This window comes from Prinia subflava, chromosome 6 (genome assembly GCF_021018805.1).
Source record: "Prinia subflava isolate CZ2003 ecotype Zambia chromosome 6, Cam_Psub_1.2, whole genome shotgun sequence".
NCBI lineage: Eukaryota > Metazoa > Chordata > Aves > Passeriformes > Cisticolidae > Prinia > Prinia subflava.
Window position 1 is genome coordinate 3,371,067 of NC_086252.1, and position 26,547 is coordinate 3,397,613.

The 26,547-nt window shown below is 39.4% G+C and overlaps 1 protein-coding gene across 1 annotated transcript in view; it reads right to left on the minus strand.

Moving 5' to 3' along the window:
* Nucleotides 1-26,547, minus strand: part of COL3A1 (collagen type III alpha 1 chain) — a 49,163-nt gene that overhangs the window by 15,415 nt on the left and 7,201 nt on the right. The window contains exons 2-22 of the mRNA XM_063399919.1: nt 15,745-15,950; nt 14,129-14,167; nt 13,443-13,559; nt 11,782-11,853; nt 8,585-8,650; nt 7,941-7,994; nt 7,681-7,734; nt 6,849-6,902; nt 6,638-6,691; nt 6,244-6,297; nt 5,724-5,768; nt 5,503-5,556; nt 4,513-4,557; nt 3,742-3,795; nt 3,352-3,450; nt 3,185-3,229; nt 2,965-3,063; nt 2,153-2,206; nt 1,917-2,024; nt 685-738; nt 480-578 (exon numbers count right to left, since the gene is read on the minus strand). Of these exons, the coding sequence (XP_063255989.1) occupies nt 480-578; nt 685-738; nt 1,917-2,024; nt 2,153-2,206; nt 2,965-3,063; nt 3,185-3,229; nt 3,352-3,450; nt 3,742-3,795; nt 4,513-4,557; nt 5,503-5,556; nt 5,724-5,768; nt 6,244-6,297; nt 6,638-6,691; nt 6,849-6,902; nt 7,681-7,734; nt 7,941-7,994; nt 8,585-8,650; nt 11,782-11,853; nt 13,443-13,559; nt 14,129-14,167; nt 15,745-15,950 (1,526 nt within the window). The remainder of the gene's footprint in view (nt 1-479; nt 579-684; nt 739-1,916; nt 2,025-2,152; nt 2,207-2,964; nt 3,064-3,184; nt 3,230-3,351; nt 3,451-3,741; nt 3,796-4,512; nt 4,558-5,502; nt 5,557-5,723; nt 5,769-6,243; nt 6,298-6,637; nt 6,692-6,848; nt 6,903-7,680; nt 7,735-7,940; nt 7,995-8,584; nt 8,651-11,781; nt 11,854-13,442; nt 13,560-14,128; nt 14,168-15,744; nt 15,951-26,547) is intronic.

Here is a 26,547-nt window from a genome sequence, read left to right on the forward strand (position 1 = left end):
TACTGATATGTACTGTAAAAAACTGACCAGCAGTTTATTTGCTTAAATTACAAATAAGCCAAAAATATAATACTTGTGTGCATTGAAATAATTAAATCAGACATTAGTTTAAGTATTTAAACTCTAAGTCTATTTATATTATAAAAATCATATTTAAATAAACCCCCTCAATACCTAATGTTAGAATTTACTGAAATGTAAAGAGCTAATGCAGAAAATCATGCAGTGCTAACTCATTAAAGGCATCTCTCAGGGCAGGGCCTGGCATGCTCTGGAGTCTCCCCAGATCCTCCTGACTCGGATGTGGCAGTGTCCTGGGAGTGCCCTTGACTCTGCACCTGTCCCACCGTGAATGGGTGTTACCACTGCCTAAAGGAGCTCAGAGAGAGGATTTCTGGTTGGACTCCTCTATTGAATCAGCTCAGATGACTCATCTCTAACAGAGTTTATCCCATTTTCTTGGAGATGTGCTGTCTTACTCTTATTCCGGGAAGACCTGGGCCTCCGTCTTGTCCACGCTCTCCTGCAGGTCCGCTGGGGCCAGGGGGGCCTGGGCTGCCACGCTCACCTGCAGGGCCCTGGAAAGACATGCGGAGATTCACAGCATCATAATGACACTGTCCATCCAAATTCACAGGGATTCTCCAGAAGTTTGGAGGAATTTTTTTGGAGGAAGATTTATACCTTTTCACCTGGAAGTCCATTGCTACCGGGTAAGCCACGGAAGCCAGGGGAGCCCTGCCAGATAAAAGAACAAACTATGGATCATAGGCAGTGTGACACAGGTAACAGCAACTAGGTTTTCTTGTAAACTATTTACCTTAGACTTATAATGACAATTAATGGGAAAATAGAAAGATGAAAGTGGCATTTCCCTGTAGTAAGGACTGCAGACTATTTTGTCTTTGATTGTAGTGTTCCTGTTGAAATTATAGCCTGTCCTCCCTTATTTTTAGCTGGCCCTGCATCATTATTTATGAGTTTTCTAAAGTACTATAAAAAACAAAAATCACATTCAGTATTGAGCAATTATTTTCCTCTAATTCAATACTGAGAAGAGCTCTGTTGTATTGTTTTAATATTTATATTTCTATTATCTTTATAAAAGAAATTTGAACTATAAATTTCATTTTGCAGCCCCCTTTATATGTTTAGTATGATTAATTAGTTCATTATGCATCTTTGGTTTCCTCATAGTTCCACCAAGTATTGCAATCAATTATTAAGTTAGGACTTACAAATAGATCCAAACAATGTCCTCTGTTTCTGATGGGAACAGAAATCTAAAATTTGTAATGATGTTGCTATTTATTTTGTTGAATAAAAAAAATTGTGGATTCCTCTGTGAGAATTACTACATTTTTGGAAAATTATTTAATATACTAGCCAGAAAACTTGTTTGCAGTTGAAATACTTCGACACAGAAGACACCCTGACAATACTGCTTATTGATATTGAAGATGTATTAACAATATAGATGTTGGCATAAAGACATATCTTGAATGTAGAAGATTTGACATTAATTTCACTTTCCAAAGCAGAAATTCTTTTGATTGTTTACTTTTGTTAACTGAGGAGTAATCTTGAAATTTTGATTATTTGTTCCCCTTGTAGTTCTCATAGTTTATGATTGCTTCTCAGCAAAAATATTTTGGTAAAATTTCCAGATATATAAAATCACTGCTTCTTCTATATAAAAAACTGAAAGAATTAATTTGTTTTCAACTGAGATAGATCGAAGAGCTGCAATTCAGAGGAGAAACTAGATAAAAAAAAATCTCCCCAGTTTTGTAACCCAGTTTCATATCTGGAATTTGCTGAGAAGATATATGGAGCCAAATTTCTCCTGGAAGTATTTTGAACTTCAGAATTTTCTGTCTCTGTCTTAGCTCAAAAGGTGGTGTGCCACAGCTCACCCTTTCTCCAGGGGTACCAGGTACTCCATTCTGCCCGGGTTCACCATTTGCGCCTCTTTTCCCTTCCTCACCAGGAGGCCCAGGAGCACCCGGGGTGCCGTTTTCACCCTGGCAACAACAGAAACCAAGCCCATCAGTGAATTAGAAGCCTCCAAAAAACCAAACAGGTTTGGGAAATGATTCAGGGTTCAGACTTCTTTGAAGGAAGTCTCTGAACACATTTTGAAATCACTTACCCGCTCGCCTTTTGGGCCTGGATCTCCTTTTGCACCATCCTTACCAGGATCTCCCTAAAAAGTAAAAAATCCCATTAAAATTATGAGTTGCAACTGAGCATCGTTCTAGAGCTACTAGACATAATGAAATACTAGGAAATAGACATGATATTTCAAATTATTGACTCCTTTTTTAAATTTAACATTCTGCAAATGTATCAGCATGCACTGGCTGAACATTTAAGTGGAAGTCATGGGACTCCTTAAAAATCCAGTAAAGGAAAGAAGTGATACAATCTGTAACACCATTAAGTAAAATTTTATGTCTGATCCTGAGCTATTTCAGTCATCATTGAGTCTTTTGTTTAAAGCCCCTGAATGTTTTCTCTGACAAAGAGCTACATGTGGTGTAAGGCTGTAAGAAAAGGGCCTCCTGACAGAGTAAGACCAGGTACAACTCATGGGGCTTAGTGGACTGTGGATTCAGCTCCTGGGAATTGAAACAGGTGAAAACAGGATTGTAAAACAACAGATTTTGTCTGATATAGCCAGTTTACACAAGCAGTGTCTTTTTTGTATCTGAATTGGTAGATAATTTAGGAAAGCAATTAAGTATTATCAACATATTTTACATATAATTTGTATATATAGCAATACCTATATATATTAAACCAAATGTTACATATTTATAAAAAATAGTTGCCTATTTTCATTATAAAATAATTTATTAGACCATTTCAAGTGAACAGGAGAAGATCAATGGGTTTTATTACTGGTATTAGGCTTCCACCATATTTGTTTGCACAGCCAGTGTAAATACATTGGTAACTCACCGGACTGCCTTTCGCCCCAGGGTTTCCACTTGCACCTGGAGGACCTGGAAGACCTCGGCCTCCTGGCAGACCAGGAGCACCAGGAATACCAGACGGTCCCTGCAGAGAGAGAACAACAGACAGAGATGAGGAGAGAACGGCACTGACGGACTCTGCCCAGTCCAAACAGTGACCCTCACCAACAGAGCGCCGCAATGGCAGAGATGTGAAAAGCACCCACCATTTCTCCCTTGTTTCCTGGGCTTCCAGCTCTTCCAGGAGGGCCCTGGGAAAAGAAATACCTGAGTGACCAATGCTGCTAACCCAGGACCAGGACAAAGGACTCCCAGGGCTCTGTGAAGAGCAGGTGACACAGCCCCTCTCAGGTCCCAAGTGTTATTGATGTACCTGAGGCCCAGGTGGCCCAGCATTACCCTGAGGACCAGGTTCTCCTCTCTCTCCAGGACTACCACTAACACCAGCAGGACCAGGAGGACCAGCTTCACCCTATGGAAAAACAAAAGTAAAAGGAGAAAATGAAGGCGTTTCAGTCATCTCCAGGGCATTAAATTAATGGTTTCTACCACTGAGTGGTGTTTTGTTGTGCAAATTCATGAAGATGATGAGGATTGGGATTGTCTCGTGCTGCATATGGCATCACATCTGTTCTAGGCTTGCAAACAGTGTAATAGCAGCCAGGAAAAGGAGGGCTCATAAAGTAATGATGTAGAGTGACATAAGCTGTGTAACTAGAGAAAGGACCAAATCCCATGGAGTTATAGGTCTTTAGTTGAATACCTTAAAACCTGGAGAGCCTGGAAATCCTGCAGTTCCAGGGGGACCTGGGGGACCCTTAAAAATGAAAGAAATACTATTAATGCAAAAGGTAAGAGCCATATGGAATTAATCTTAAGTTAAAAAAGAGAGTCTGATTATAGGATTTTTCTCTGAGTAAGGAAACACCTGGAAAATAGCAAATATAAATCATGCTGTAAAAGATGAAATTTGGCTAGTCCTAAAATATCACACCTACATCTTAGTTACCCTGACTTTTACATGTTCAGCTGAATTTCTGAGTTTTAAATTTAAAAACATGATGTCTATGATTAAGGAGATTAAGTTATAAAAAACTTCCAAAATTGGTTCTAATTACTAAAAAAAAAAAAAAAAAAAAAAAAAAAAAGGAGAAGAGAAGGCCAATTAAAACACAAGTGGACATGCTCAGGTTTCTTAGCAGATGGGAAAGAAAAATGTTTGCCAGCTCCAGACAGCTGAATAATTTATTTGATAAGATCATTCAAAATTTGACTTTCATGAAGTATAGCAATTCCACCCATCTATATGTTATCTGAGAATAATCTGGGGTTGGATTTTTTGTATTTCCTGATTTACAGTGTTAAAGCTCTCCTATTGCTCTGTGTCCTTTAACACATTTATGAAATATAATTAAATAAAATGCTCATTCTTGAATAAATGCACACCAATTTCTGGTTTGCTGGCACTGCAGAACATCAGCTAGAAGTAATTAGACTAAAGCAACACAAATTATGAAAGTCAAAGTTTCCTTACAGGTGGGCCTGCTGCTCCTGGAGATCCGTCTTTGCCGTGGGCACCCTAGAGAAGGAAGAGAGGTGTTGGGTACAGAGCACAGCCCTGGGCACAGAGCCCACATCCTTTCATGGCCATGACTCAGAGACCATGCTTTTGTGTCTGTTCTTTCCCAAGTAAGTTGACTAAGACACAAGGATTCCTTACGTGAGAAGTTCCAGAGTAATAGTTAACTAAATATTTTGGGAAGGAATATCCAACACTTTACGTGACTTGCACTGAGACAGGAAAATGCAAAAATACATTCTTATTAAATTTCTTAAGGAAGTAACAGCTAAAAAGCATTGTCTGTGTGAATAAGTAAGATTACAATAGATGTGTATTTCAAAGTAAAGTAACAGTTACTTCTGATTCACATAAAGGACTAAATTTCACTCCAAAAACCTGATGAACACTGATGACTTAAACCATGCTGCCTGTCTCGTAGCCATGTTAGACCAACCCCTCCGCTCAGGTCATGCAGTGTCTGCACAAACAAGGTGCTGGCTGTAAACTGCTTTGTGGATTGTGTTGAGTGCTGTGAACTAAGAATTCCTTCAGAACAAGAGATGTGCCCTCTAACCTGGCAATGGGGAATTTTATCATTTCCCACAAGTTACTTCTGAGACTGCATTTTTTCCTTCTCTCTGCCATCCTCTGCCACTCTTTGCTTCCACTCCTCCTCCCTGCTCTTTGCCAAACCTGAGCTTATGTTGAAAAACTGAATTCCTCAATATGTAATCTATTCATTTTAAAAAGTGAAACAGAATATAGGATGGTGAATATGTTGTGGGTTAGAAGTGCGACATCTTTAACTGGGAACTGAAAAGTTTTCATGTGAGATTTTGAGAGCTGCTACATAGTTTTTTACTCCTTTGCATTACAACTGCTTTAAGGAAGTAAGGAATTCTCAACATATTGAATCCAAATATGTGCTGCCTCTGGGTAAGAACAATGTCTGCAATTACTTACAGGGCCACCAGGATTCCCAGGTCTTCCTCTTTCTCCAGCTGGACCTCTTGGTCCCTAGAAAACATGCAAAAATGAATCTGTTAAATGGCTTCTAAAATAAGATGGCTCAGCAAAGAGACATTGCTCTTATAACTCACTATTGTCCACTTCATGTGGTGGAATAATTAAAGTTAAAAGAATGAGGAACAACTCAGCAAACACTTAAGGATGCACATATTTACCGGTTGGCCCGGTGCTCCATTTATTCCAGGAAGACCAGTTTCACCCTGTTACAGAGAGAAAACAAAATGAACTTTGGTGAGGACATTTTTTGATTTATTCAAGGGGAAGAGACACAGAAAAAAGCCCAATTTTTTTATCCCTTTCTATGGGGTGCTGGATGTCCTCAGCATGAGCTGAGTTCTGAGAAGTCTGAACAAGTGCCAAATCAAAAACCAAACAGGAAATAAAAATCAGAAAGACTCAGCTTTTAAAATACTATGCAAGAAAGTCGGATGACCGAGACATGTCCTTTCCTTTTGGTATCTCATGTTTATGATGGCTGGAAAATGGGGACATGATGTGGTTCAGAGCATCTTAACTCCTTTGGAATGATTTGTATTCTTTTCATGGAGATATTAAATGGGTTTCTTTCATGCTTATTGCATTTTTATAATTGTTTAAGATGCAAAGCACAGCTATATAACAAATAATGGGGATAATTACTCTACCTACGAGAAAGATGACACTCCAGATTTTTACCTTTGGACCAGGAGCACCACTGTCACCTTTGGCACCATCTTTTCCATCAAAACCCTGTGGGAAAGTAAAACCACATCTGTGAATTGTATTCCTCCTGTATTCTGGAAAACTTGATTCTCCTTGGCAAGGTATTAAGCCCTGCAAAGGGGCATGGTTTCAATAATGAATGCTATCACTGTTGGAACCCTTTTCGGCATTAGAGCTGGAGCTCTACAATGAGGTAACCAGAAAAAACTTGAATCTTTGTTATGGAAGTTCAGATTACATTGTGCAGAAATTAACTTTAATTCTATGACTCAGTCTTGGAAATGATGTCTGAAAGATCACAATTGTGCAATACCATAATTCAAGAAGAGTAACAAACTCAGCTATAATCAATATAATCAATACTTACCCGTTGGCCTTTCATCCCAGGCATCCCAGGCATTCCAGGGATTCCCTTGTGACCCTAAACACATAAATATGAAAAGATTATTAAATCACGTACTTATTGTGTGCAGGGCACAAGCCAATGTTCCTTGTGTGTTATGTTCACTTGACTAACTTGATATGGGAAAACAAAACCTGTTATTAGAAGACCATTGTTGTTGGGAGATTTTCCATACCGGTAATCCAGGGATTCCACGATCTCCATTCCTGCCTGGTCTTCCTGGTTCTCCCTGTTGAAAGAAAATAATTTTTTTGGTGTGTTTTGTTACTGCTTGACTTACTGGCAAAGCACCAGCTGTGGTAGAACAAGGTGAGTTGGAGTAAGCAGGTGGAACTTCCACCAATGACAGTGGTGGTCTTGCACATTCTCTCAGGGTGACAGTTCACTCTGTCACTGCCTTCTGGAAAACAACTGCCAGAATTTATAAACTCAGCTTTTAACAAGATTCTAGTTAATTTCTAAGTTACTTCAAGACAACCTTTAGGAAGAGATGATCCCAAAAAATTTATTTTTCTTAGTAAAACACTCAAAATGGACACAAGCTTTAGATGTTTGCACCTTGGCTGGTACTCCACCTGTTCAGGACTCCCAGCTGTGACACAGACCAATGGTGTCAGTGGCTGTAAGTCCCACAGTAAGATTTAAGGGGGGGACAGAAAGCTACCACTACTGTCTGATTTTCTTTATAACTGCTAATTTATTTTATACCAAATAAATAGCCTGTTTCATGCTTATGTTGGTTGGTTTTTTGTTTTGTGGGTTTATTGTTTGTTTTATTTTTTTTTAATCAATCAAGTTGCCTGCTAAAATTGAACCTTTTATGGAATGGACAATTAGACCTTATGTAAGCCAAATTTAATTTCTTAAAGTCATGTTGTCAAATAGAGAAATAGCAAGATGTTAAAAATGGTCAAATGCAATAATTTCAATGTTCTCTATTGTCTTGCCACTTAACAAACTTTTTTCTTCCTATTTTTTAATAACTGGATGAATAATAATGAACTTACATCTTTTCCTGGTGGACCAACTGGGCCTATCATTCCAATAGGGCCTGGAGGTCCCTGTAGAAAAGTAATTAATATTAACTACAATAATAACAAATATTAAGTATTTTTCAAACTAAAAATGCTTTAGGCATCATAGATACATATACATTTGACATGTATCATAACAAACAACTAGGATAAACTGCAAAATTTCCACCCACTGCAGTTCATGCTTTTAAGATCCTGTGTAACACACACAGTGATACTGAATGGGTACATACGGGAGGGCCAGGTTGTCCTGGTTCTCCAGGGGAACCCTGGTATCCAGCAGAGCCCTGAAATGCAACAAAAATCTCAGTTAAGATGTGAACAACTACATGCACTACATGCATTTCATGGTGCTGCTATATTTGATAATCCCATAATTGTAAGGAAAGCTGTAGTCAGATTGGTCAACAAATGACCAAAGGTGAAATTACCAGAACCAGGTAGAACATGCCTCCATGAAGACAGAATTAAACAGCTCCTCTAAAAGGAGATGGATGTTGAAAAACTCAGACCCTTGGTGTGTTCACTGAATGTGTACCCCACTTTCCTTTGCCACCTGTTAAAATTTTGTATGGATAGACATGTGGGATTGTCAACAGGATGTCAGGCAGTGGCTTGTCTTCAAATAATGTTAGCTGACATCCGTGGGCTTGCAGAAATCTCAAGGGATACATAAGGATTTAAGCCAACACAGTATATTGGCCTCAGCTCTTGAGTCTTGGTGATGGTACAGCCCAAAAAGACATTTATGCATAAAATTCATCAGCACAGTATCCAGATTTATCAGTTGAAGAGGTACTTAATATTTACGACAGAGAAAAGGAGGAGCTCATATAAAAGAATACAAGATGATAATAAGAAGATTAATGTTACTTACAGGAGGACCTGCATGACCAGGTGGGCCAGGAGGGCCACTGGGGCCAGGGGGTCCTGGAAAGCCACTCTATAGTGTAGATTAAAAAACAGTAGTTACATTAATGTAATACAGCCATAAAGCTTAATATAGTAGCAATAGTGGTCAATAATGGTGAAATAAACTTTTACATCATTAGTTCAGAGAAAAATCCTCAGTGACCTGCACTTGGTGCAATAAAAAGGAAGCCACAGTATATTCACACAGTGCTGAAGAAATACATAGTCTAGTTGTCCCTTCAGAAAAGGTTTCACTGGGTTGCTCCTTGCAGGCTTGGCTAACATATTCCCAAGGTATTTTCAGAGCTGAAACTTTTCATTTTTGAGTCACTATTGCCCTTCTCTAGACCCCAGAGGGAAGCTCAGAACTCTGCTTTTCAGCTGCCTGAGGGGGAGGAATAAAAAGTAGTAGTGAATTTGTTAGACAGAGTAAATGAGTGTCAACTTCTCTGCAGTGTAACTGAGCTTAATTAGCCCAACACTAGAGATTCCTCATGACCTAGAGAGCCACTGAATTCAGGCCATACTTTTGTTTGTGTCAGGAAGGCAGACATTTTATTTTCTGAACTTTAACAGTACTAAGTCGTAAGAAAGAAATGAGGTCTGGACTAACCAAAACCTCAGTATTTCTACTTCTTATAGCAACAACCACAAAAGCATTTGATACTGCAAAACAGAAAACATTTAAAAGTTAGCATGGTGGTCTACTACAGCTATAGAGGGTTCTTTAATGAAAAGCTTTTGTTAAATTAAACTCTTCATGTGTTTTCTACAGATGAAAGAATCACATATACGGATGACATGAGGATCACTGTGTGCTGCAGTACTGGCAGAATGTTCCATAGTTAATATTGCAAGTAATGTGTTTCATGGGATATTGTCATATGGTGCCAGAAAAGGTCACGTATTACAATTTTATGAACTTAATTTTCATAATACAAGATTATCAGTATTGGCATATGTAGGACAGTACACTACTATACCACAAAAATAAATAATATTAGTTCATAATTGTCATTTGTCTAAAAAAGTGAGCCATTTTAATATTTGCTATTTTCTAAGACAAGAAGTACAGCAAGAAGTGAGGGTTTGGGAAATGGGGTTGCCTCTGATGTGTGAATACAATGAGCAGTCCCTGTTAATTGTTAGAACTCATTGAGTATAAGGTAACTATAGATCCAACCAGAATTAAAACCATCAGCAGCAATCAATCAATCAGACATACAGCTATAAACAAATGAGATATAATTCTTTCCATGTTATACACTGAGGAGATAAACTGATAGTTAGGGGTGTGCTTGCTGCTACAATCTCCAGACTTTGAACAGGTGAGCATCCTCCAGTTAGAGAATGTGCACTGGTGGAAAGAGACAAAGACAGTACATGGAGGTCACATGGGCAAGTGAGGAGAAACTGTGATGTAAAGCACAAAATCAGTCTACAAGTGGTGTAAAGCCATGGAATGCAGCAATGGAGAGATGTGTGACTGAGGAAACCAGGCATGGTAACAACTGGTAACAACACACAGCCAATGTTGGTACTAGGTTTTATTGTTTTGCTAATATTCCAAATTATTTCAGTTTGGATATATATTCATTAGGAGTATTTAAACTGAAAGTTGATGAATTTATAAAATAATAAAGAAATTAGTCTATGTAATGCAAACTATAAACATTATTTAGCTCTACTGATTTGCAGCCACATCTGCCTGTAACTTCTGGTACTTACTTTGAGGTCATGTATGCTATGATGCAATATAAAAGCCCTTATGACCTGAAAATATACAGACAACCCTGAAGATGTCCTAGGGTGCTCAATAAAGTAGTTTGGTGGGGTTTTTTAACCCGAGTCCATGAATCAGATCACAAGTTATCACTAATCACTTCCAGAGAAAAAACCAAAATAGAGAGGAGTTAACCACAGTTGTTAACTGAAGGTGCCTCAGTTATCTGCCTGGTTCAGCACATCCCATATTAAGGCAGAATGCAGATGGTATGATGACAGCTGTGGGTGAAAACTGTGAGAAGTGAATATGAATAAGTGAATAAACAAGGACAAAAATGGATGGCTGAAGAAGACAAAAGCATGGATGATCATATTAGCAAATGAATGAGATAGAAATAAACAGATTAAAATAAAGGTGAGAAAATAATGACTATATTTCAGGAAAAAGAGCTGTTGTGATTAGTAAACCTTATTTCACAAGATGATCCAATGGAACTTCCTTTCTTCCCTCCTTCATTTTCTTGGAACTGCCTTGATACGCTACAACCATGTTATACAGAATTGGGTTGAAAATAATGATTAGGCTTAATGAACCACAGCCAATTTCCAGCAACAGCAATTCACCACACCCGCTATGCAGCAGATTGCCCGAGTCAAGAACTTCATGTTGAATGTCTCTAAATCCCAATGCCTAAAAGGGAATCCAGAGGTGCAACATTCAGATTTATATTACACATGAAGCATAGCTCAGGTATTACTCTTTGAGGGTCCATGCTCTTTCTCACTTAAAAACCTGAAAACCTTGGACCAGGCCTAGCAGGCAGATACAGCATCCTTAGTACACAGTCTGAGTAGCTGTAGGAAAAAAAATGGTAATTGTAAAAAGTAAAAGTGAAAATATTGTGAGTTTTGGAATTAATAAAATTTTTCAGATGGGTTTACTCACTTGTTATCAGGCAAGTTTGAATTGTGGAAGAGTTAGTAAGTATGGAATATCATACTCAGTAAAAAATGATACTGGGTGAGTGAAGGAAGATTAAAGACAGTGGAAGAAGCAAAAATTGTTGGATGGAAGGGAAGAAATAAGTGGAAGAATATCAAGCACATAAACAAGGAATGTACCTGAGACAGAAAGGGAAAAATGTTTAGGTAGTGTTAGGAGGTGAATCACAGACAGAGATGATGAAAAGGAAGGTAAGAAACTGAAGAAAGGAAATGAAAAATAAAAAATCCAGGTGATCTATGGCTACTTTCTACAATAGTGTTGCTGACCAAACTGGTGCCTTACATCACATTCAACTTGCAGGCAATAATTAAATGAAAACTTATATTGTTAGATTAAAATCAGGATACATACACATCCAAGGTATAATCTACAAGCAGAAAATTTGTTCTTTAACGAGAAGAAAGGACAGGGAAAAAGCTTTATCATCTTACAATGGGTTGTGGGTACCCGATACCAGCTCCACCAGCCTTCACATCATAGGAGTCATACTGTGGAGAAAAACTCTGTAAAAAGAGAAAAAAAAGGAAGAAAAAAAAAGGAAGAAAAAATGTGATTGCTACAAACCAAATAAGTCTTTTCTCACAGTGGTATGGCAAATGCATGGAGATAACTAATTTGTATCTGCTGAGTAGTACTAGTTTGACATACAGCTGCCATATATTTACATAAGAGAAGCCCAGCCATGTCTTCCTTCTGAGGTCATGGGGACATCAGCTCCCCAGGCTGGGCACATCCATTTTTCTTCTTGACAGCTGGGCCTCAGGTGAACCACAAAATTACCCTTCTCTTTCCTTTTACTCTGGTTTGACACCTTTCTAGCTTCTTTCCCCATTTTCTCTGTCTGTTTCTTTTCTGTTGGACTTAGTTGTTACTCAGGGAAGTTGATGAAATATTTTCTGTTGCACTAATGGACACAACTGTTTATTATTATGATGATGATGATATTTCTTTTACCTGTGCCTATTGAGCAACTCAGTTCACATGAGCAGACAGTCAGATGATGTGGCACTAGTGCAGTGATGCATTGCTGGCCCACAGGTGGCTGAGCAGGGAGTGTTGAACACACGCAGTGCTCTGCCTGCTCTCCCAAACCACTGTGGCTCAAGCTTCTGCTCTGACCACGAGCAAGACTCCTGTGCTCCTGATACCAACCCTCCTGTCAGGATCCAACAGCACATCTTTGATACAGTGTTGGAATGGGAGACTAATTCAGCCTGTTTTCCTCTCCTGTGTTTGCCTCTCCAAACCCCAAACCAGTGTCACTGGTGCCCACAGGGACTGATTAACTGATCCACAGCTCAGTCCTGCAAAAACAATCCCTTTCAGAATTAAAGTGAGACATCTCTCCTCAGTTTCCAGCTTACCTAGGAGTGGAAAGCTGATATGGAAGTTATAATCAATGGCCTGTATTCAAAAGTAGCAATTGTTTTAACATAAATTTTTTATCAGCTTTGTGCTAAAGAAGTCCCATCTTACAAATCTGGGCTTGGTGGCCTGCATGGATGACAACATCATCTTGTAACAAAGCACTGCCTGGGGCTCAGTGCTAATGAACTTTAGTTACAATCAGCTCTCTTGCTGAGTGTGCCCAGCTCTTCTGAAATGACTTCGGCATGCAGTGAGAAATAAAGAGGCACCAGGACAGACAGTACTTGCACGGCATTTCACTGCAAGCAGAGAGGCAGTGCTTCAGTCTAGTTTCGTTGGAATGTTCTGTTATTAAACAGGAATTGGTGAAATATAGGAAATTAGGAGACTTGCCTAACCATTAAGTTTATGGAGAAATTCTCCATCACACTCCTTCTGATTAGATTATTTCTGAGTTACCTAAGTCCTTCAGCAGATCTGGCCCCAAAAGTTTTAAAAATAAGGTAAGGCAGAGATTTAATTGCCCTCCAGAGAAATTTTATGGACAAACCCCCAGAACAACAGCAAAACCCCACCTACCACCCAGCTCTGTTTTCCAAGGCACAAATGGGATGGATGCCACCGAAAGCAAAACACCTGGGAAGGTGCAAGGGACAGGTGCCTACAGCATTGCTTTTCATGGCTATGAGCGCCAAGGGAGAAGCTGAACATAACAATGACTTACACCTCCACTTATGCTGGGACACGACTGGCAGATTCCGGGCGGCCCGGGAGCTCCAGGGCTCCCTGGCTGTCCTGGTGGGCCAGGGGGACCATTTCTGCCTGGAACGCCAGGAGAACCCTGCAAAGACACAAACACAGCAGATATAGATGTCGCTTGCCTCCAACTGCAAGGACATTGAGGGACAAACCTTTCCATTTGTGACAAAGTCTGCGGGAAGAGGTGGAAAAAGGTGGGACATCACTTCTAAACAAGGGCACGACCAAACATTCAGGGAAGAGAGACAAAATTCACACATGGAAACACTTGGTTGCTGGAAATTTATTACAATGGATATATAATCAAACACATCAGAAATATTTAGCAGTCCAGTTCCTGAATCTGAAATTATTACTGCTAGTGCAGTCTTAAAGATTTTTTTCCTCCTTCTGTATAGAAATATAACAAAACATAACAAATGTGATAGTTTGGACTAAACTCTGTGTTCTTTCAGTTTAAATTTTTGAAAGTGTTGTTGAAGCTAAAGTTCCACTTCAAAACAACTCTGTGGTACAGTCCTGCTGCAGACCGTTCAGACATCAATGAAAGCAGGGTATCTTGGCATCTTGAATGGGATATATAGCCCTAGAGGAATGGGGTCTTGGTTTTGTTTGTTTCATTGGGGAAACAAAAAAAAAAGCTGCACTTACAGGGTCTCCTTTGGGGCCTCGGCTGACTACTCCAGGAGTCTACAAAAAAAAAAGGAAAGTCAATTAAATTAAAAAAAGAGAATCAAAATAAAACAAACAAAAAAATTGCACACATAAACAAGAGCAAAACACTTAACATTTGAATTGGTTTTATCACGTGAATCCCATCAATGCTGATTCAGCATATTTAAAAGCTGTAGGGTTTTTGGTCAGTCTACTATTGCTTGGATCATCCATAGCAATAACACCTCCCTGGAGGCAAAAACATGGCACTAATGAAGTCAGTGCAGCTTTGCCATGGAGTGCAATGGGGACAGAAGTCCACTCTGGAATGCTGTGACAGTTTCCTTGTGTCCTTCTCCCTCCAACATGGCAAGCGTGATGAGGTAATTTTAAATTCTCAGACCTACTGCTGCAATTTATTTATTTGTCAATTAATAATTCAGTTACATGGTACTACCTTGATTTTCAGTTTTTGTGTTCAGCTGCTACCAGTATCAAAGAACATTCAGCTGAAATGATCTTGGTTCTTTCAAGATGGCATTTCCCTATACACCACCCAAAGTCATCAGAACAGCTTCCAATGGCCTGACCAAACTCCTACATCAAAGAGAGAGGGTGGGGGAATAGTTCACATGTTCTTCATTATCAGGAACTCCAAACTGATAAGTCTCTAAACACAGGAAAGGAGAGTGTACTTAAATGTCTGGCACGCTTTTCTATACCACTCATTTCCACCTCTCAACATGTTCAGTGATGTAGCTCAAAGGATCCTGGAAGCAGTGGAATACTGCTAGTGAGGTGCAGATAAAGACTAGGTGACATATCTGTGTGTGACATATTTGTGTGTTGACATTCCATGTGTAAACAGACGTGCTGTAGAGCTGCAGAAATGCATCTTCTCTCTCTTCCTCACGCCTCTTTCACTCTCTTATTTTCTAGATAAGGATCTTCACTGTGTCTGTGGCAACCTAGGTATTTTAACAGAACCTGACGGATCTTTAACACAGCAAAATGTTCAGATAAGCAGAAAGCTCAGTATAGCTGGCTCACTCACTGAAACACTGAGGCAGGGGGCTTGGCATGTACTAACATTCTTGATTTTCCTGAGGTTAAGTTGCTGCAACTGTTTTATATAATGTTGGTGTCTATAAAAAGATGATAAATTAGGTATGGACAGTATAATCACCTTTTCTTTACAGCGCATTAAGTCAGCAATAAGCTTGCAAAAGGAAATTTACTCTGTGATGATGTAGAATTGATAAGAAATGCAGATTCAGAGATGCTATGAAATTTCTCTAATTTTCTTTGACTCTGGACTGGTGTTATTTTCATGGATTGAGTATGAAGTCAAAAATAAGGTGTTTGCATTATTCTTATGCTTTTCCATAAAATGAAAAATGTAATGGCTAGTTGCTGACCTCTGTCCCTTTCTACTATTTTGGTGCCCGTTATCCATGTAAAGCTGGAAGACTTAATATTATCAGCTGCATTGTATTTGCCTAAATTCAGAAAGTGGCATTGAAAAGAAAAGCATTTAAGAACATCTAGGCCAAAATGAATTGAGGTTCAAGAAGGCAGCAACAACAAAGAAACACCAGTGAGAATGAACTTACTCTTGGAGGTGGTGTTGTTGTTTGTGGACAGACTGGACAGCACTCTCCAAAAGGAATCTCTGGATTGGGGCAGTCCAGCTCCTGATCATCACAGAGGATGTCATCGCAGAGAACAGATCCCGAGTCACACACGCAGATTTGGCATGGCTCTGGTTTCCAAACGTCCCTGTCAGCATAAGCCTGCCCAAGATGGGTACATCCTGTGACTGGAAAGATAGACAAAATTGAGTTGGATATTATTTCAAATGTGTTTTTCAAATTACATGTAACATGAAAACTGTTGGATGGTTTGTTTAGTTTTCTGGTTCATGCACGTGAAGTGAAAGGCTAAATGCTGCTCTTCAGGCACTGGGGGGATCTATTACATTAATTGCAGAGTCTGCTCTGAGTCTATAAACAGACAATCAGTGGAAACCTCCTGGAGCTGAGCCAAAGCCCAATTAAATCTCTGATAATCTTCCGTCTTGAGTAATTTTAGTGTCAGACTGAGTTACTGCCTGATTAGCAATTGAATTCTCTGCTGCAGCTGAAGAGTAAACGTGCCGAAGCTCTCCAGCAAGAGTGCCACTGGCCCCACGTGCCAACATGAGCACTTGCACATGGATGTGGAATAAGCCATCTGTCCAGCACCAGCTCCTGTCTCCAGCATCTCGCATTAATAGCTGCCACCAAGGGGTTTCAAAGAGTTTTCTGAAAGCCAGCATATGTGACAGATCTGAGAGAACGTTCACATTAATTGCCCAAATGGTTTGCAATTATTGTATCAACTGGCCTGCTCAAATGTTACAAGTGTCTTTTTTTCAGAAAAAAACATTGTTGATCTGTAATATTCATGGTTTTGTGAATTCTTTCCAACAGCTGTTTTACTGATCAGACCTGTTATAGACTATGAATATAAAAAGGCAGACAAAAACTGCCTTGACACATTAAATTTTGGGTTGGCATTTTCTTAGAAAAATATGATCCAGAAAGCTAGGTCATTTAATAACCCAATGTAAAATAACACTAAGAGCATCTTATTTGAGTTTTATAAGCTCATTTTAAGTTTTGTAGTTGTTATTAGAAGTCTTAGATTGCAAACATAAGTATCAGTGAATGTCATGAATAATCTAAGAAGATTTTTTTCATGGATAATTAAAATAATTCAGTTTATAAAAACAACATTTTGGAGAAAGAGCTATTTTTATGCTTACATAATTCTTAAAACTTTATTATGAGGATAATTACTGCTATACACCATCCTTCAAAAAGAAAAAAAAATGACAAAAGATGTAATTCAAACCTCTGACATTAAAATTGCCACTGGCTCCCGGCAGAAATTTCTGAATCTCATCAAACTGTAATGGCCACAATTACCTAGTATGAGACTGAGCCCAAATTTCTTGCAGTTCCTTCCTATGCGTTATGCAGTCCCCCTTTTTTTCCCCCCTCCCTGCATCTTTAATCTCTGTTTTTAATCTTTCCACCACTGCACTAGTACCCTGGTCTCTTTTTTTCCTTTTTCTTCCTCTCTATATTTGTGGGTGTGTATTCCCATTCCACACCATTGTTCTTTGGCAATGGGCATGCTTAGATGTGTTTCCTCTCTTCTCATGCACCCTCTGCATTTCACCTTTCCCATAACATGTAACTTCCCTTTTCATCTTCCATTAATCCTCTTTTATTTTGTACCTGAGCAGATCCCCTTCTTTATTGCCATGTGCTCAACTGAGCTTCATTTGCCCCTGCTCCCTTCCCACTTTCTCACTCAGCTGCTTTTCCTAGGTCATACTGACCTGACATTTTCCTCTATTTCACCCATGAAATTCTTTACCTCCTATGAGCTCTGGAAGGGCAGTGGGGAATACAATCCTGGCTCCCTGAGGTGATAGCCAGAGTGCAGATCTTGGCAGAGCACTCCATAGGACAGGAGGTTTCTTTTCACAGTTTCAATCCTAATACAGGCTGCCCATGTCCATGCACACTATCTTATGCTATTTTTGCACTTTAATGATAAAAGAAACAAACAGGAGAATGTTGACTTGTAAAGGCTAGCCCTCCTCATGGCTAAGAGTTGATTTTTACCACTATCTCGATTAGAACAGCTTCAAAAACCCCTCCCAGACATTTTCAAGCCAATATTTTTTCTTTGCCTGATATCAAGCTGGGATCCAATATTTTACCTTCCTTTCACAACAACAACAACAAAAAAAATTTAAATGGAAAGCCTTCCAATGGCATATGAAAACTCACTTCCCTCAGACATTCTCTTATCACTTAGAAACTCAAATTTTCCTTTTCTGCCCCTTTTGGGCCTCTCTAGAAACTTGATATTTTGCACCAGAGAGATGGAGAAGAGCTGCTCATTTTCAGGAGATTCTCTTCCCCACACCCACGTGTCACAGGGTTATGGCATCAGGGGATGCTGCTTCAAAGGACACCGCCTAATGATGTGTACCTTTGAAGAGGGTCTAGACATCCTTCCTTAATCTGCCAAGCTAGAGCTAGTTTCTAAAAATGTTGCTTGGCTTCCCAGTTCCCACCCCACAGAACCGTATCCGTGGATCCCAGGTGAATAAGCTGATTCTGTGCTTAGTTTGGTGCTGACTGTTTCTGCAAGAAGCATTTTGCTCCTTTTTTACAAACCAGGATCTCGCTGTGGGTACTTAGGGAAAAAACAGGCTGCCCAGTCTTGACAAGGCTAATGACAAATGTTTCCTGACAAATGGAGGCTGAAACGTAGAAGTGGAGGGTTATGAATGAAATCTTTATAGCCCTGGTAGTGATTCAAGAGAAAAACCAAATCATGGAGTGGCTCATTGCACACGTGAAGCCCTCAAAAGCTGTGTGCTGTGGGAGGCAGAACCTCAGCAGAGCTGCTGGGGAGCTTGGAGCTTGTAACCCATCCTGAAGGAGTGGTTGGATGCATGGAGAGCATGGATGGGCACAGAGCCATGTCATCCAGACCAATGGACTACTCAGCTGTCACTCTGCTTGAGCACCTACCAGTTCTGCAGGTTAAAATACTCTTTTCATTTGTAAACATAATAAGGAAAGGGAAAAATTACTTTTTTCTAGGGCAAGTCATAATTGTTAAATAAAAATACCATTGTATGCACCTAAAAGAACTTAATATTGTTACCATTTGCACTTGTAATATCCAGTTATATGAATTACATACACATATAAAGAGATGCATAGCACACACACTTTTCTGGACCCAAAAGATGTGTTTGATTAGTTGTAATATTCTGATTTTCAGCTCACAGTATCACTTCCTTAGCCTTTCAAAATCACATTTTTTTAAAACTATGTGTTGAACACAAGGTCCTTATTTACCAGGAAATTCATATCCAAGGATTTGAGCCTTCATATGTAATTTTTTTCATCATTCTTACTTCTTTTTCATTGGTCTGTTTTGCTCTTTTGTTATTTTCAGAGATGTGATCTTGCTGCCTGACAGCAAAGAGGACAGCTCCAATGAGGAGCAGAAAAAAGGCTGTCGTCCCCTGGTTTTGCACTGCTAGTTAGAAAAGTTTCTGTTTTCAAGAAAGAAGCAGAGGCTTTCCTCAGGACCCAATTTTTTACACTGCAAATACTCACCTGCCATATATTATTCGACAATATCAATTAGAACTATGGATATTTGAAATATGTCACAACAGTTGATAATTTTACATCAATAAGGAAATAAAGGAGATTTCTCTGCATTTTTGCAAACTTGTCATTCAGTTATGCTACAGTAGATGGCATCATTTAACAGGAAGAAGACAAAAATTTGAAGACATATGGATATAATGACACTCATATTTGCTTCTAACTTTCTGGACATTGTAAAATGAATTAAGAAATAAGCTAGGGGAGCTGCAATGAAAACTGCTGTGGCCTTTGGCACAATGAAAGTATTAAATAGATTTCCAAAGGAAACTTACATCTGGGAAGACTTAGGGTGTTAAAGACACCCCCTCTGTGCTCAGATGTCGATCTCTGTGTCAGCATGTTATGACATAATGCATTTTGCATTGCTCATGAAGATTAGCCATTACCTCCAAAATCCTTTGGAAAGCTCATTTGCACTAAAGCACCAGAGAGTAACGTATAGGAATAATGAGGTTATAAAAAAGCTGACTTGTCTGCTTCTAGACTTGTGCTATAAAAGCCCAATGCTTGCCTTAGCCAGCTTTTTTTAATTGATTCCTAAACATACCCTGTAGCCTGAGATGTAGGAAATATTAAAACTCAATGGTATTTGTCAATGGCGATGCACAATCTTACTTTTCCTCCCAAAGCCCTAAATATGATGGCTATACAGCACTTCACTTCTGGGACAATTACTGTAATGTTTGTTGGAAGCCCTGTCAATCTCTAGGGCACTGTTATAAAAAGTTTAATATTTGAGAGCCTGAATTAATTGGAAATTATGCTGTTTATCAAGCACTCATGTTCTTATAGGTTTTGCTGTGTGCAGCACTTCCCCGGGCCAGTTTAAATAGTGAATAAAATAAAAAAAAAAGGCAAGACAATAATTGCCGTATGCTGGTTTTGAATTATTTCCCATTCTAGGAAGACTGGCAGCTGTCCATAAGCAGACTAATAGAGCAAGCTGAAAGGAAAACCACAATTTAGTTCCAAAGGACCTATAACTGAGGTACACAGAAGAGCCCAAATGTGTGCAAGGGAAAAACAGGGATGGTCATTTTCATGTGGCCTGAAACATGACAGATGCCATATGGGACATAATCCCAATCCCAGTGAGGTGAAGGGGAATTTGTTATCACATGAGAATCTGACCTCCTCTGTAGTTGGTTTTGGCTTTGCATTTGTGCAAGCACCATGATCGTGACTTAACCACAGTTTTATGGCAAAGGGAAAAATTTCCTAATAGTATCCTAAAAAACCACAGGCTTTTTTACTTTGGACAAAGCCAATGTCCAGCTATTGCATTAGTAGCACTCACATATCCCATTTCCAGAGATGTGACTAAAGGGTTAGAAATTAAAAAACATCTTGAACTTGTCTGGTTCTGCCTCAGAGAGGGCAATAGTCCACACAGGGGTGACTCACAATCTTCCAGCAGCTGCCTGATGATGGCCTGGGAAGCAAAACTGAGGAGCTTTGGTCTGTGAGAATCTGATCACAAACACAATGAGTCAAACAAACAACAACCGCTGTATTTAAAGTGAAACTGGTAAAGGCTAAAGCACCAAGACGAAGGCAGCCTTGCCTCTAACTTTGACAGAATCCAAAGCCTGATGAAGTTAAGAAGGGCATTTGTGTTACTTTATTAACTGTACAAAACCTGTGCTTCCTCACCCTGACCTAGTTTTGGTCATTTGCTTTACAGGATGAGTACTTCAGAAATTGTTTTACATTTCTCCTGTAGTGAATACATCTGTTAATTGTGTGCCTCAGTGCTGTCTGATACATTGTTTAAGCAAAGGACGAAGCAGGAGAGAGATATGCTATTTTCAATAGAAACGTTTTCATTCTCCCCTACCGGAGTAGGTGGAGGAATCCATCCCAGCATGAGCAGTAATGCTGCTTTCCATTTCCTGAGCAGAAAAGAATGCCACAGCGTCTACCTAGAGGCAAATGGTTTGGGCTCCCTGTCTGGTATTATGATGATGTTTATAAGAAACCCAAACACACTCGTTCCATCCCGTCATTAGTAATGGAAACAAGCCTCTCATAATGAATGAATTGGCCGCAGGAGCCGGGATGGCCTGGTTTGTTGGCATGTCGGGTCAGTGCTGAGTACTCCAAAGGGCTCAGATCCTGTCTGGGTCACAGGAATCAGGAAAGGGGGTAGGAAAGAAAGAAAATAAATGGTTTAACAAGTTGGGGGTTTTTCCAACTGCAAGGCCTTCAGAAATTCTCTCAACTGGAATTGTCTTAAACAGCTGATGAATTGAATCATTTCACACAGTGCATGAGAACAAAAGGGCCAATTTAGGTATCCATACCTATTAAGATATTTTCAGGCTTAATAGTACTGATGTAATATTTTGTAAGGCTTGTCCACATGTGATTAGAGGTAATGAAACCTCCATTTATCAAACACTTAAATGCAGACTGTGAAAAACCAGAGTGGGTCAACCTTAAAAATCCTTTTGTGCTCTGTGAGCTGTAGAAGGAAGAACTGCTTATCAGGTGGAATGGAAAAAGAGCGTGAATGAATAGTTCACAGATTTCCCAAGTTTCACACCAAAAACGACAGCTACATCTTGTGCTTTCAGAATGAAACCGAAGCTGTCTTACATCTAGGGATGCTTGTGTGCCAAGAAAGCTGGCGTTTGAACAGCGCTGCTGCTGCGCCAGTCCCAGTTTTCCCCTTTTCTCAGATGCAGAGTAAGAAAGAGAAAGCTGCTTAAAAGAATGACTTGTCTGTCAGAGGTGTTGCAGGATGGAGTCACGTGCTGTTTCACTGGCAATGCACAGAAGAGTCTGGATCCTCAGGTAAAGGATCCTTGTGTCACACAGCCAAACTGTCCTTGCTTCAAGACCCACCCAGTCTGTACATCAGATTACAAAATAAATAAGAAAAAAGCAGGCCTGCACAGGTACAAACAAGTGCTTACATTTTAAACAACTCATTCCTTGTTTTTTGTTTTTACATGCTGCAAATGCCACAACATTTCTGCAGCCTTTAAAAAGTTTTAGAAATATCAGGATAAGAACATATCCTAAGCATATTTGCTACCAAGTAAAACACAAAAGACCTCTATTTCCCCTGCACATTATTGGCTTTTTTCCTAATCTTTCAAAGTGTGATTTAAAACCTCCAATTTTTCTGCTTTACCTGCAGAGGCCTGTTGTTCTTCTCAAAAGGTAATGTGGTCCAAAGCAGGTGATTCTGTCACGCTGTTCCGTCTCAACATTTGTGTTTCACAAACTGCTCTATTTGAGCACACATGCTGACACCCTGGAATGATTTCTTCATACAACTTCCAAGCTCACCCTGCCACAGGAGTTCCAGGAAATAGTGACCAGAGGTATCCCATCAGAGATGATGTTACACAACAGCTTCACTACTTCAGCTGCTGCCCGGCATGAGAAACTGTGGCAAAAGAATTTGCTTGTTTCAAGACTGGTAACAAGCAAACAAAGTGCGAGGCGGTTTCTTTGCTGGTTTAGTTGGGGAGGGTTGTTTTTTGGCAGAACTGTCATTTCAAGCTGAGTCATACAAGGGGCAGGATAGAGCAGACTGCTCTATAGCTATCACCTTGCTTCTTTCTTGGGGCTGCCCAGAAAAATGTTGACTGTCTGTTCCTGCACTCATAAAAGTAATTTTGATGAAAAACTTCTGCTGGATTCAAGAGACATTTATGCCTCTTTTGTTCTTAGCTATTCCTTGACAACATCATGGGCCTAATTGCTTTTTGCAGGGGAGGAAGATATTCCTGAGTGACCATCTGTACTGAGATGTTACTCTGGGATTTCCTCTGCTGTGTTCCCTCTCAACAGGCTGACTTTGTGACTCAAGGATATTTATGCTTCTGTCTTTTCAGTAGAGATCAACCTTTTTTTGCCATAAGGTGCAGAATTCAGATAACTCCTCCCTGATTAAGGGTAATCACTGCCTGATCGGAACCTCCCTTGATTTTACTGGGCTTTGAATCAAACCTAAAAAATGTTAGCTTCTAATCATTCTGGTGGTAACTGAAGCTCTTCATGGCCTGACAGATCAAATCTTATACTAAGTGGTACATTAGCATTAGCAGGACACAAAATAAGAAGATATTTAATCATAATTCAGTGTACTCAACGCCTTTTAGAGGGACCATTGCATCACACTTCAGCTACTCTTCAATCACTGGTAAAATGCCTATGAGATTTTTCCATCCCCTCTGTTCTTACATTACAATATTTTTTTTGGCACATCACCTTTTGTGCCATGGGGTGTCATGCTTAAAATAAGCAATAGGCTGCTAGAACTTAATTTGTGGCTATTTAGTGGTAGTGGTGGCATAAATTCTACCACTACTCTGCAGTAATATGATTTTAATGTGCATCTTATCTTTAGAGTGAACGGTACCAAATCCTTGTGTTAAGACTAGTGTCTTAAACTAAGCAAAAAGGGATATAAATTCAAGTTCTAATATGATTTCTGATGATTTAATGGATTTATTATTTTCCTTAAACATTCATCCTGCTCATTCCTTGGGCAGTCAATCAAGACATCTAAAGTCAGGATCCAAGTGTCAAGGTAATGTTAGTTTTGAACACTTGACGACTTCCAATTCTATTCCATAAGAAGCTGGCCTAACAAATTTCTAAAGAAAAGCAATAATTCAAGCTCAACCTTACTAAGATCAATTAAAGGGAAAAATTACTAAAACACAGCACAAAATTTTGCCAAACTTAAAAAAAAAGAAAAGAAAATAAAATCACCCCCTCCCCCAAGGTGTAGCTCAAAGACATACTTCTGCATTCCTGGTTTTAGCTAGGACCAGGAAGAGTTTATAACATTGAAGGGTTCTTTGAAAGATTTCTTGCAGTAGGTCTGTCCTGGGAAGAATAAAGAAAAAACTGGAAAAGTCATTGTGTACAGGTTTCCCAGACTTTACAACAATTCTGACGGATCCAAAACATCATGAAAGAGAGGATCGGCTTTTGATCTGATAAGAGAAAGGGAGTGAATGGAAACTGATAATTGTTAAAGCTTAGTCCACACAGAACCTCATTTAAAACACTGAACTATAACTACTTTATTCATGATACTTTAAACTTCTGGCATGATAAAACCTAAACACTGTGTGAGGAAAAATGTATGACTTTTGTTTTGCACTGTCTAAATTTATAATTAAAACAATTTTTGGCAGGTAATTAAAATTTCAGATGATCCTCTCTTTCCCCTCAGCTCTGTGAGAGGGCTAACAGATTTATGCAATGCTGTTTCTGTGGTTTGCCTTGGAAGAGATCAGCCTGATTCAACACTTCTCTCCTGAGGCTGAAGCAGATGGGAAATGTTACAATGGCAGTATAATACATGTGGTAATATCATTTATATTTTCAGATACCTTGGACAAAGTCACCCCAATATAACTCCACAGCTCTAATGAATTTACATCTGAGATGAGTAAAGCAGCAGGGGGGCAAATTCTCCTCTGGCCTAAGTCCCTGCACAATTTTATTGGTTTCCCTGTAATTTCAGAAGTTGGAAGTAAATGAAGGATTTGGTTCTTGCATTTCATATTCCAGTGAAGGATTAAAGTGCTCTGGCATACTGTCTAAAGAAAAGAATCATATCTTTGGCTGCCAATAAATTAAGGGTATTTCTAAATCAGAAGGTTGTGGTGGGGTTCTGAATGCATAGAGCATAATTAACCTAGTTTCATCTGCAAAACAGTTTGTATTCATTCATTCCTCATTCCAGTTTGTACTAATTCACCCCACATCCATTTTGGACAGTTTGTTGGATATGGATGGCAGTATTTAAAATTCTTCTTAATCTGCCTCATAGAGGATATTAAATGGCTATTTGTACACTGGATACAACACTCTTATTGTCAGCCTCCTAGGGCTACTAAAGTAAGTATTGTGTCAGTACCTCAGGGTACCAAAGACAACTTAATTTTGGAGACACTTTTAAATATCAAGTTCTATGCCTGACCATTTTTCAAGCACAAAGACCTATGGATCTTCCTAACTAATTCCCTTGTGAGGTGAAAATTCACACTTTGGGTGCAGCAAAGAGCCTGCAAGCAGAGAGCTGGCTTTTAATTAATACCAGAGGTCAGCAGCCTTGCTACCGGAGTGGCTGTCTGAGGCCTGGCACACATTTAGCTCTCCCTGCTCTGTGCAGCAACAACCCCAGCTGGCACAGGGTGAGAATAAACAGCACCACACAGCCCAGGAGGGCTGGAACATCTGCAGCAGACACAACCCGATCCAGCACAGTTTATCTGCTGCAGCCCTTAAAAGGTACGAGTGGAAGAGCTGGAGCCAGAGAACACCTGATAAATGAAAAGGCTCTGTACAATTCACTTTTTTTGATTCTTCACTGAAAGATATTTACAGCAATCTTTCTCTCTTCAGCTGCTCTGAAATAATCAGTTGGACTTGAAAACCTCTCTTCTTTCTTCCCCCCACTCCTCCATATTAATGTTATTCTGTTCATACAAAAAAGAGAGAGCTACAAAGAGGACCACCCTGCCAACAGCTAAGCCACCAACAGCCTTGGAATATTGTGCAAAGAATCTTCAAAATGTCTGAGCAGATTTCAATTACTCTTTTCAAAGATTTGCAATTCCCACTACACAGCCCATTGTTTGCTTTCACTAGGACATTCTTCTCTTAAACAGCTGGCACGGAATGACTACTGCTCTGTAGGGAAACAAGCAAACACCATACAGTAGATTTAAAGATAAAACCAGAGAAGATGTAGGTTGTTTTTTTTTAAGAGGCTCTCATGAACATAAAAATGCTTTCCAAGAAAATATGAATCCTATTTTTGCTGCTTATAGCTGAAGGAAAGCATGGGGGATGTAGTTTATTCTCCTTTGATGCCCAGCATGGCTATTACAGTGAACATCAAAGGAACAAAGAGCAATGCTTCCCATATTTCCCATTAACTCTGTTCAGATGAGCAATTATTTCTGTCTCATCTGTTTGAAAAAAAAAAAAAAAAGATGCAATTTTGTTCTTGCTTATTTTCCTAAAATAAAAGGGAATGAAGAAAAAGAGAAGAAGCAGCAGAAAGGGAAAGAAGAGAGAAAAAAAAGATGTTTGCCACAGACAGCCTTCTAAAGCACTGACTGGTCACTGGGCGTGAACTGCAGGGAGCTTCGGTGGGAACTGATTATGTCCAGAAGTTTTCCAAGA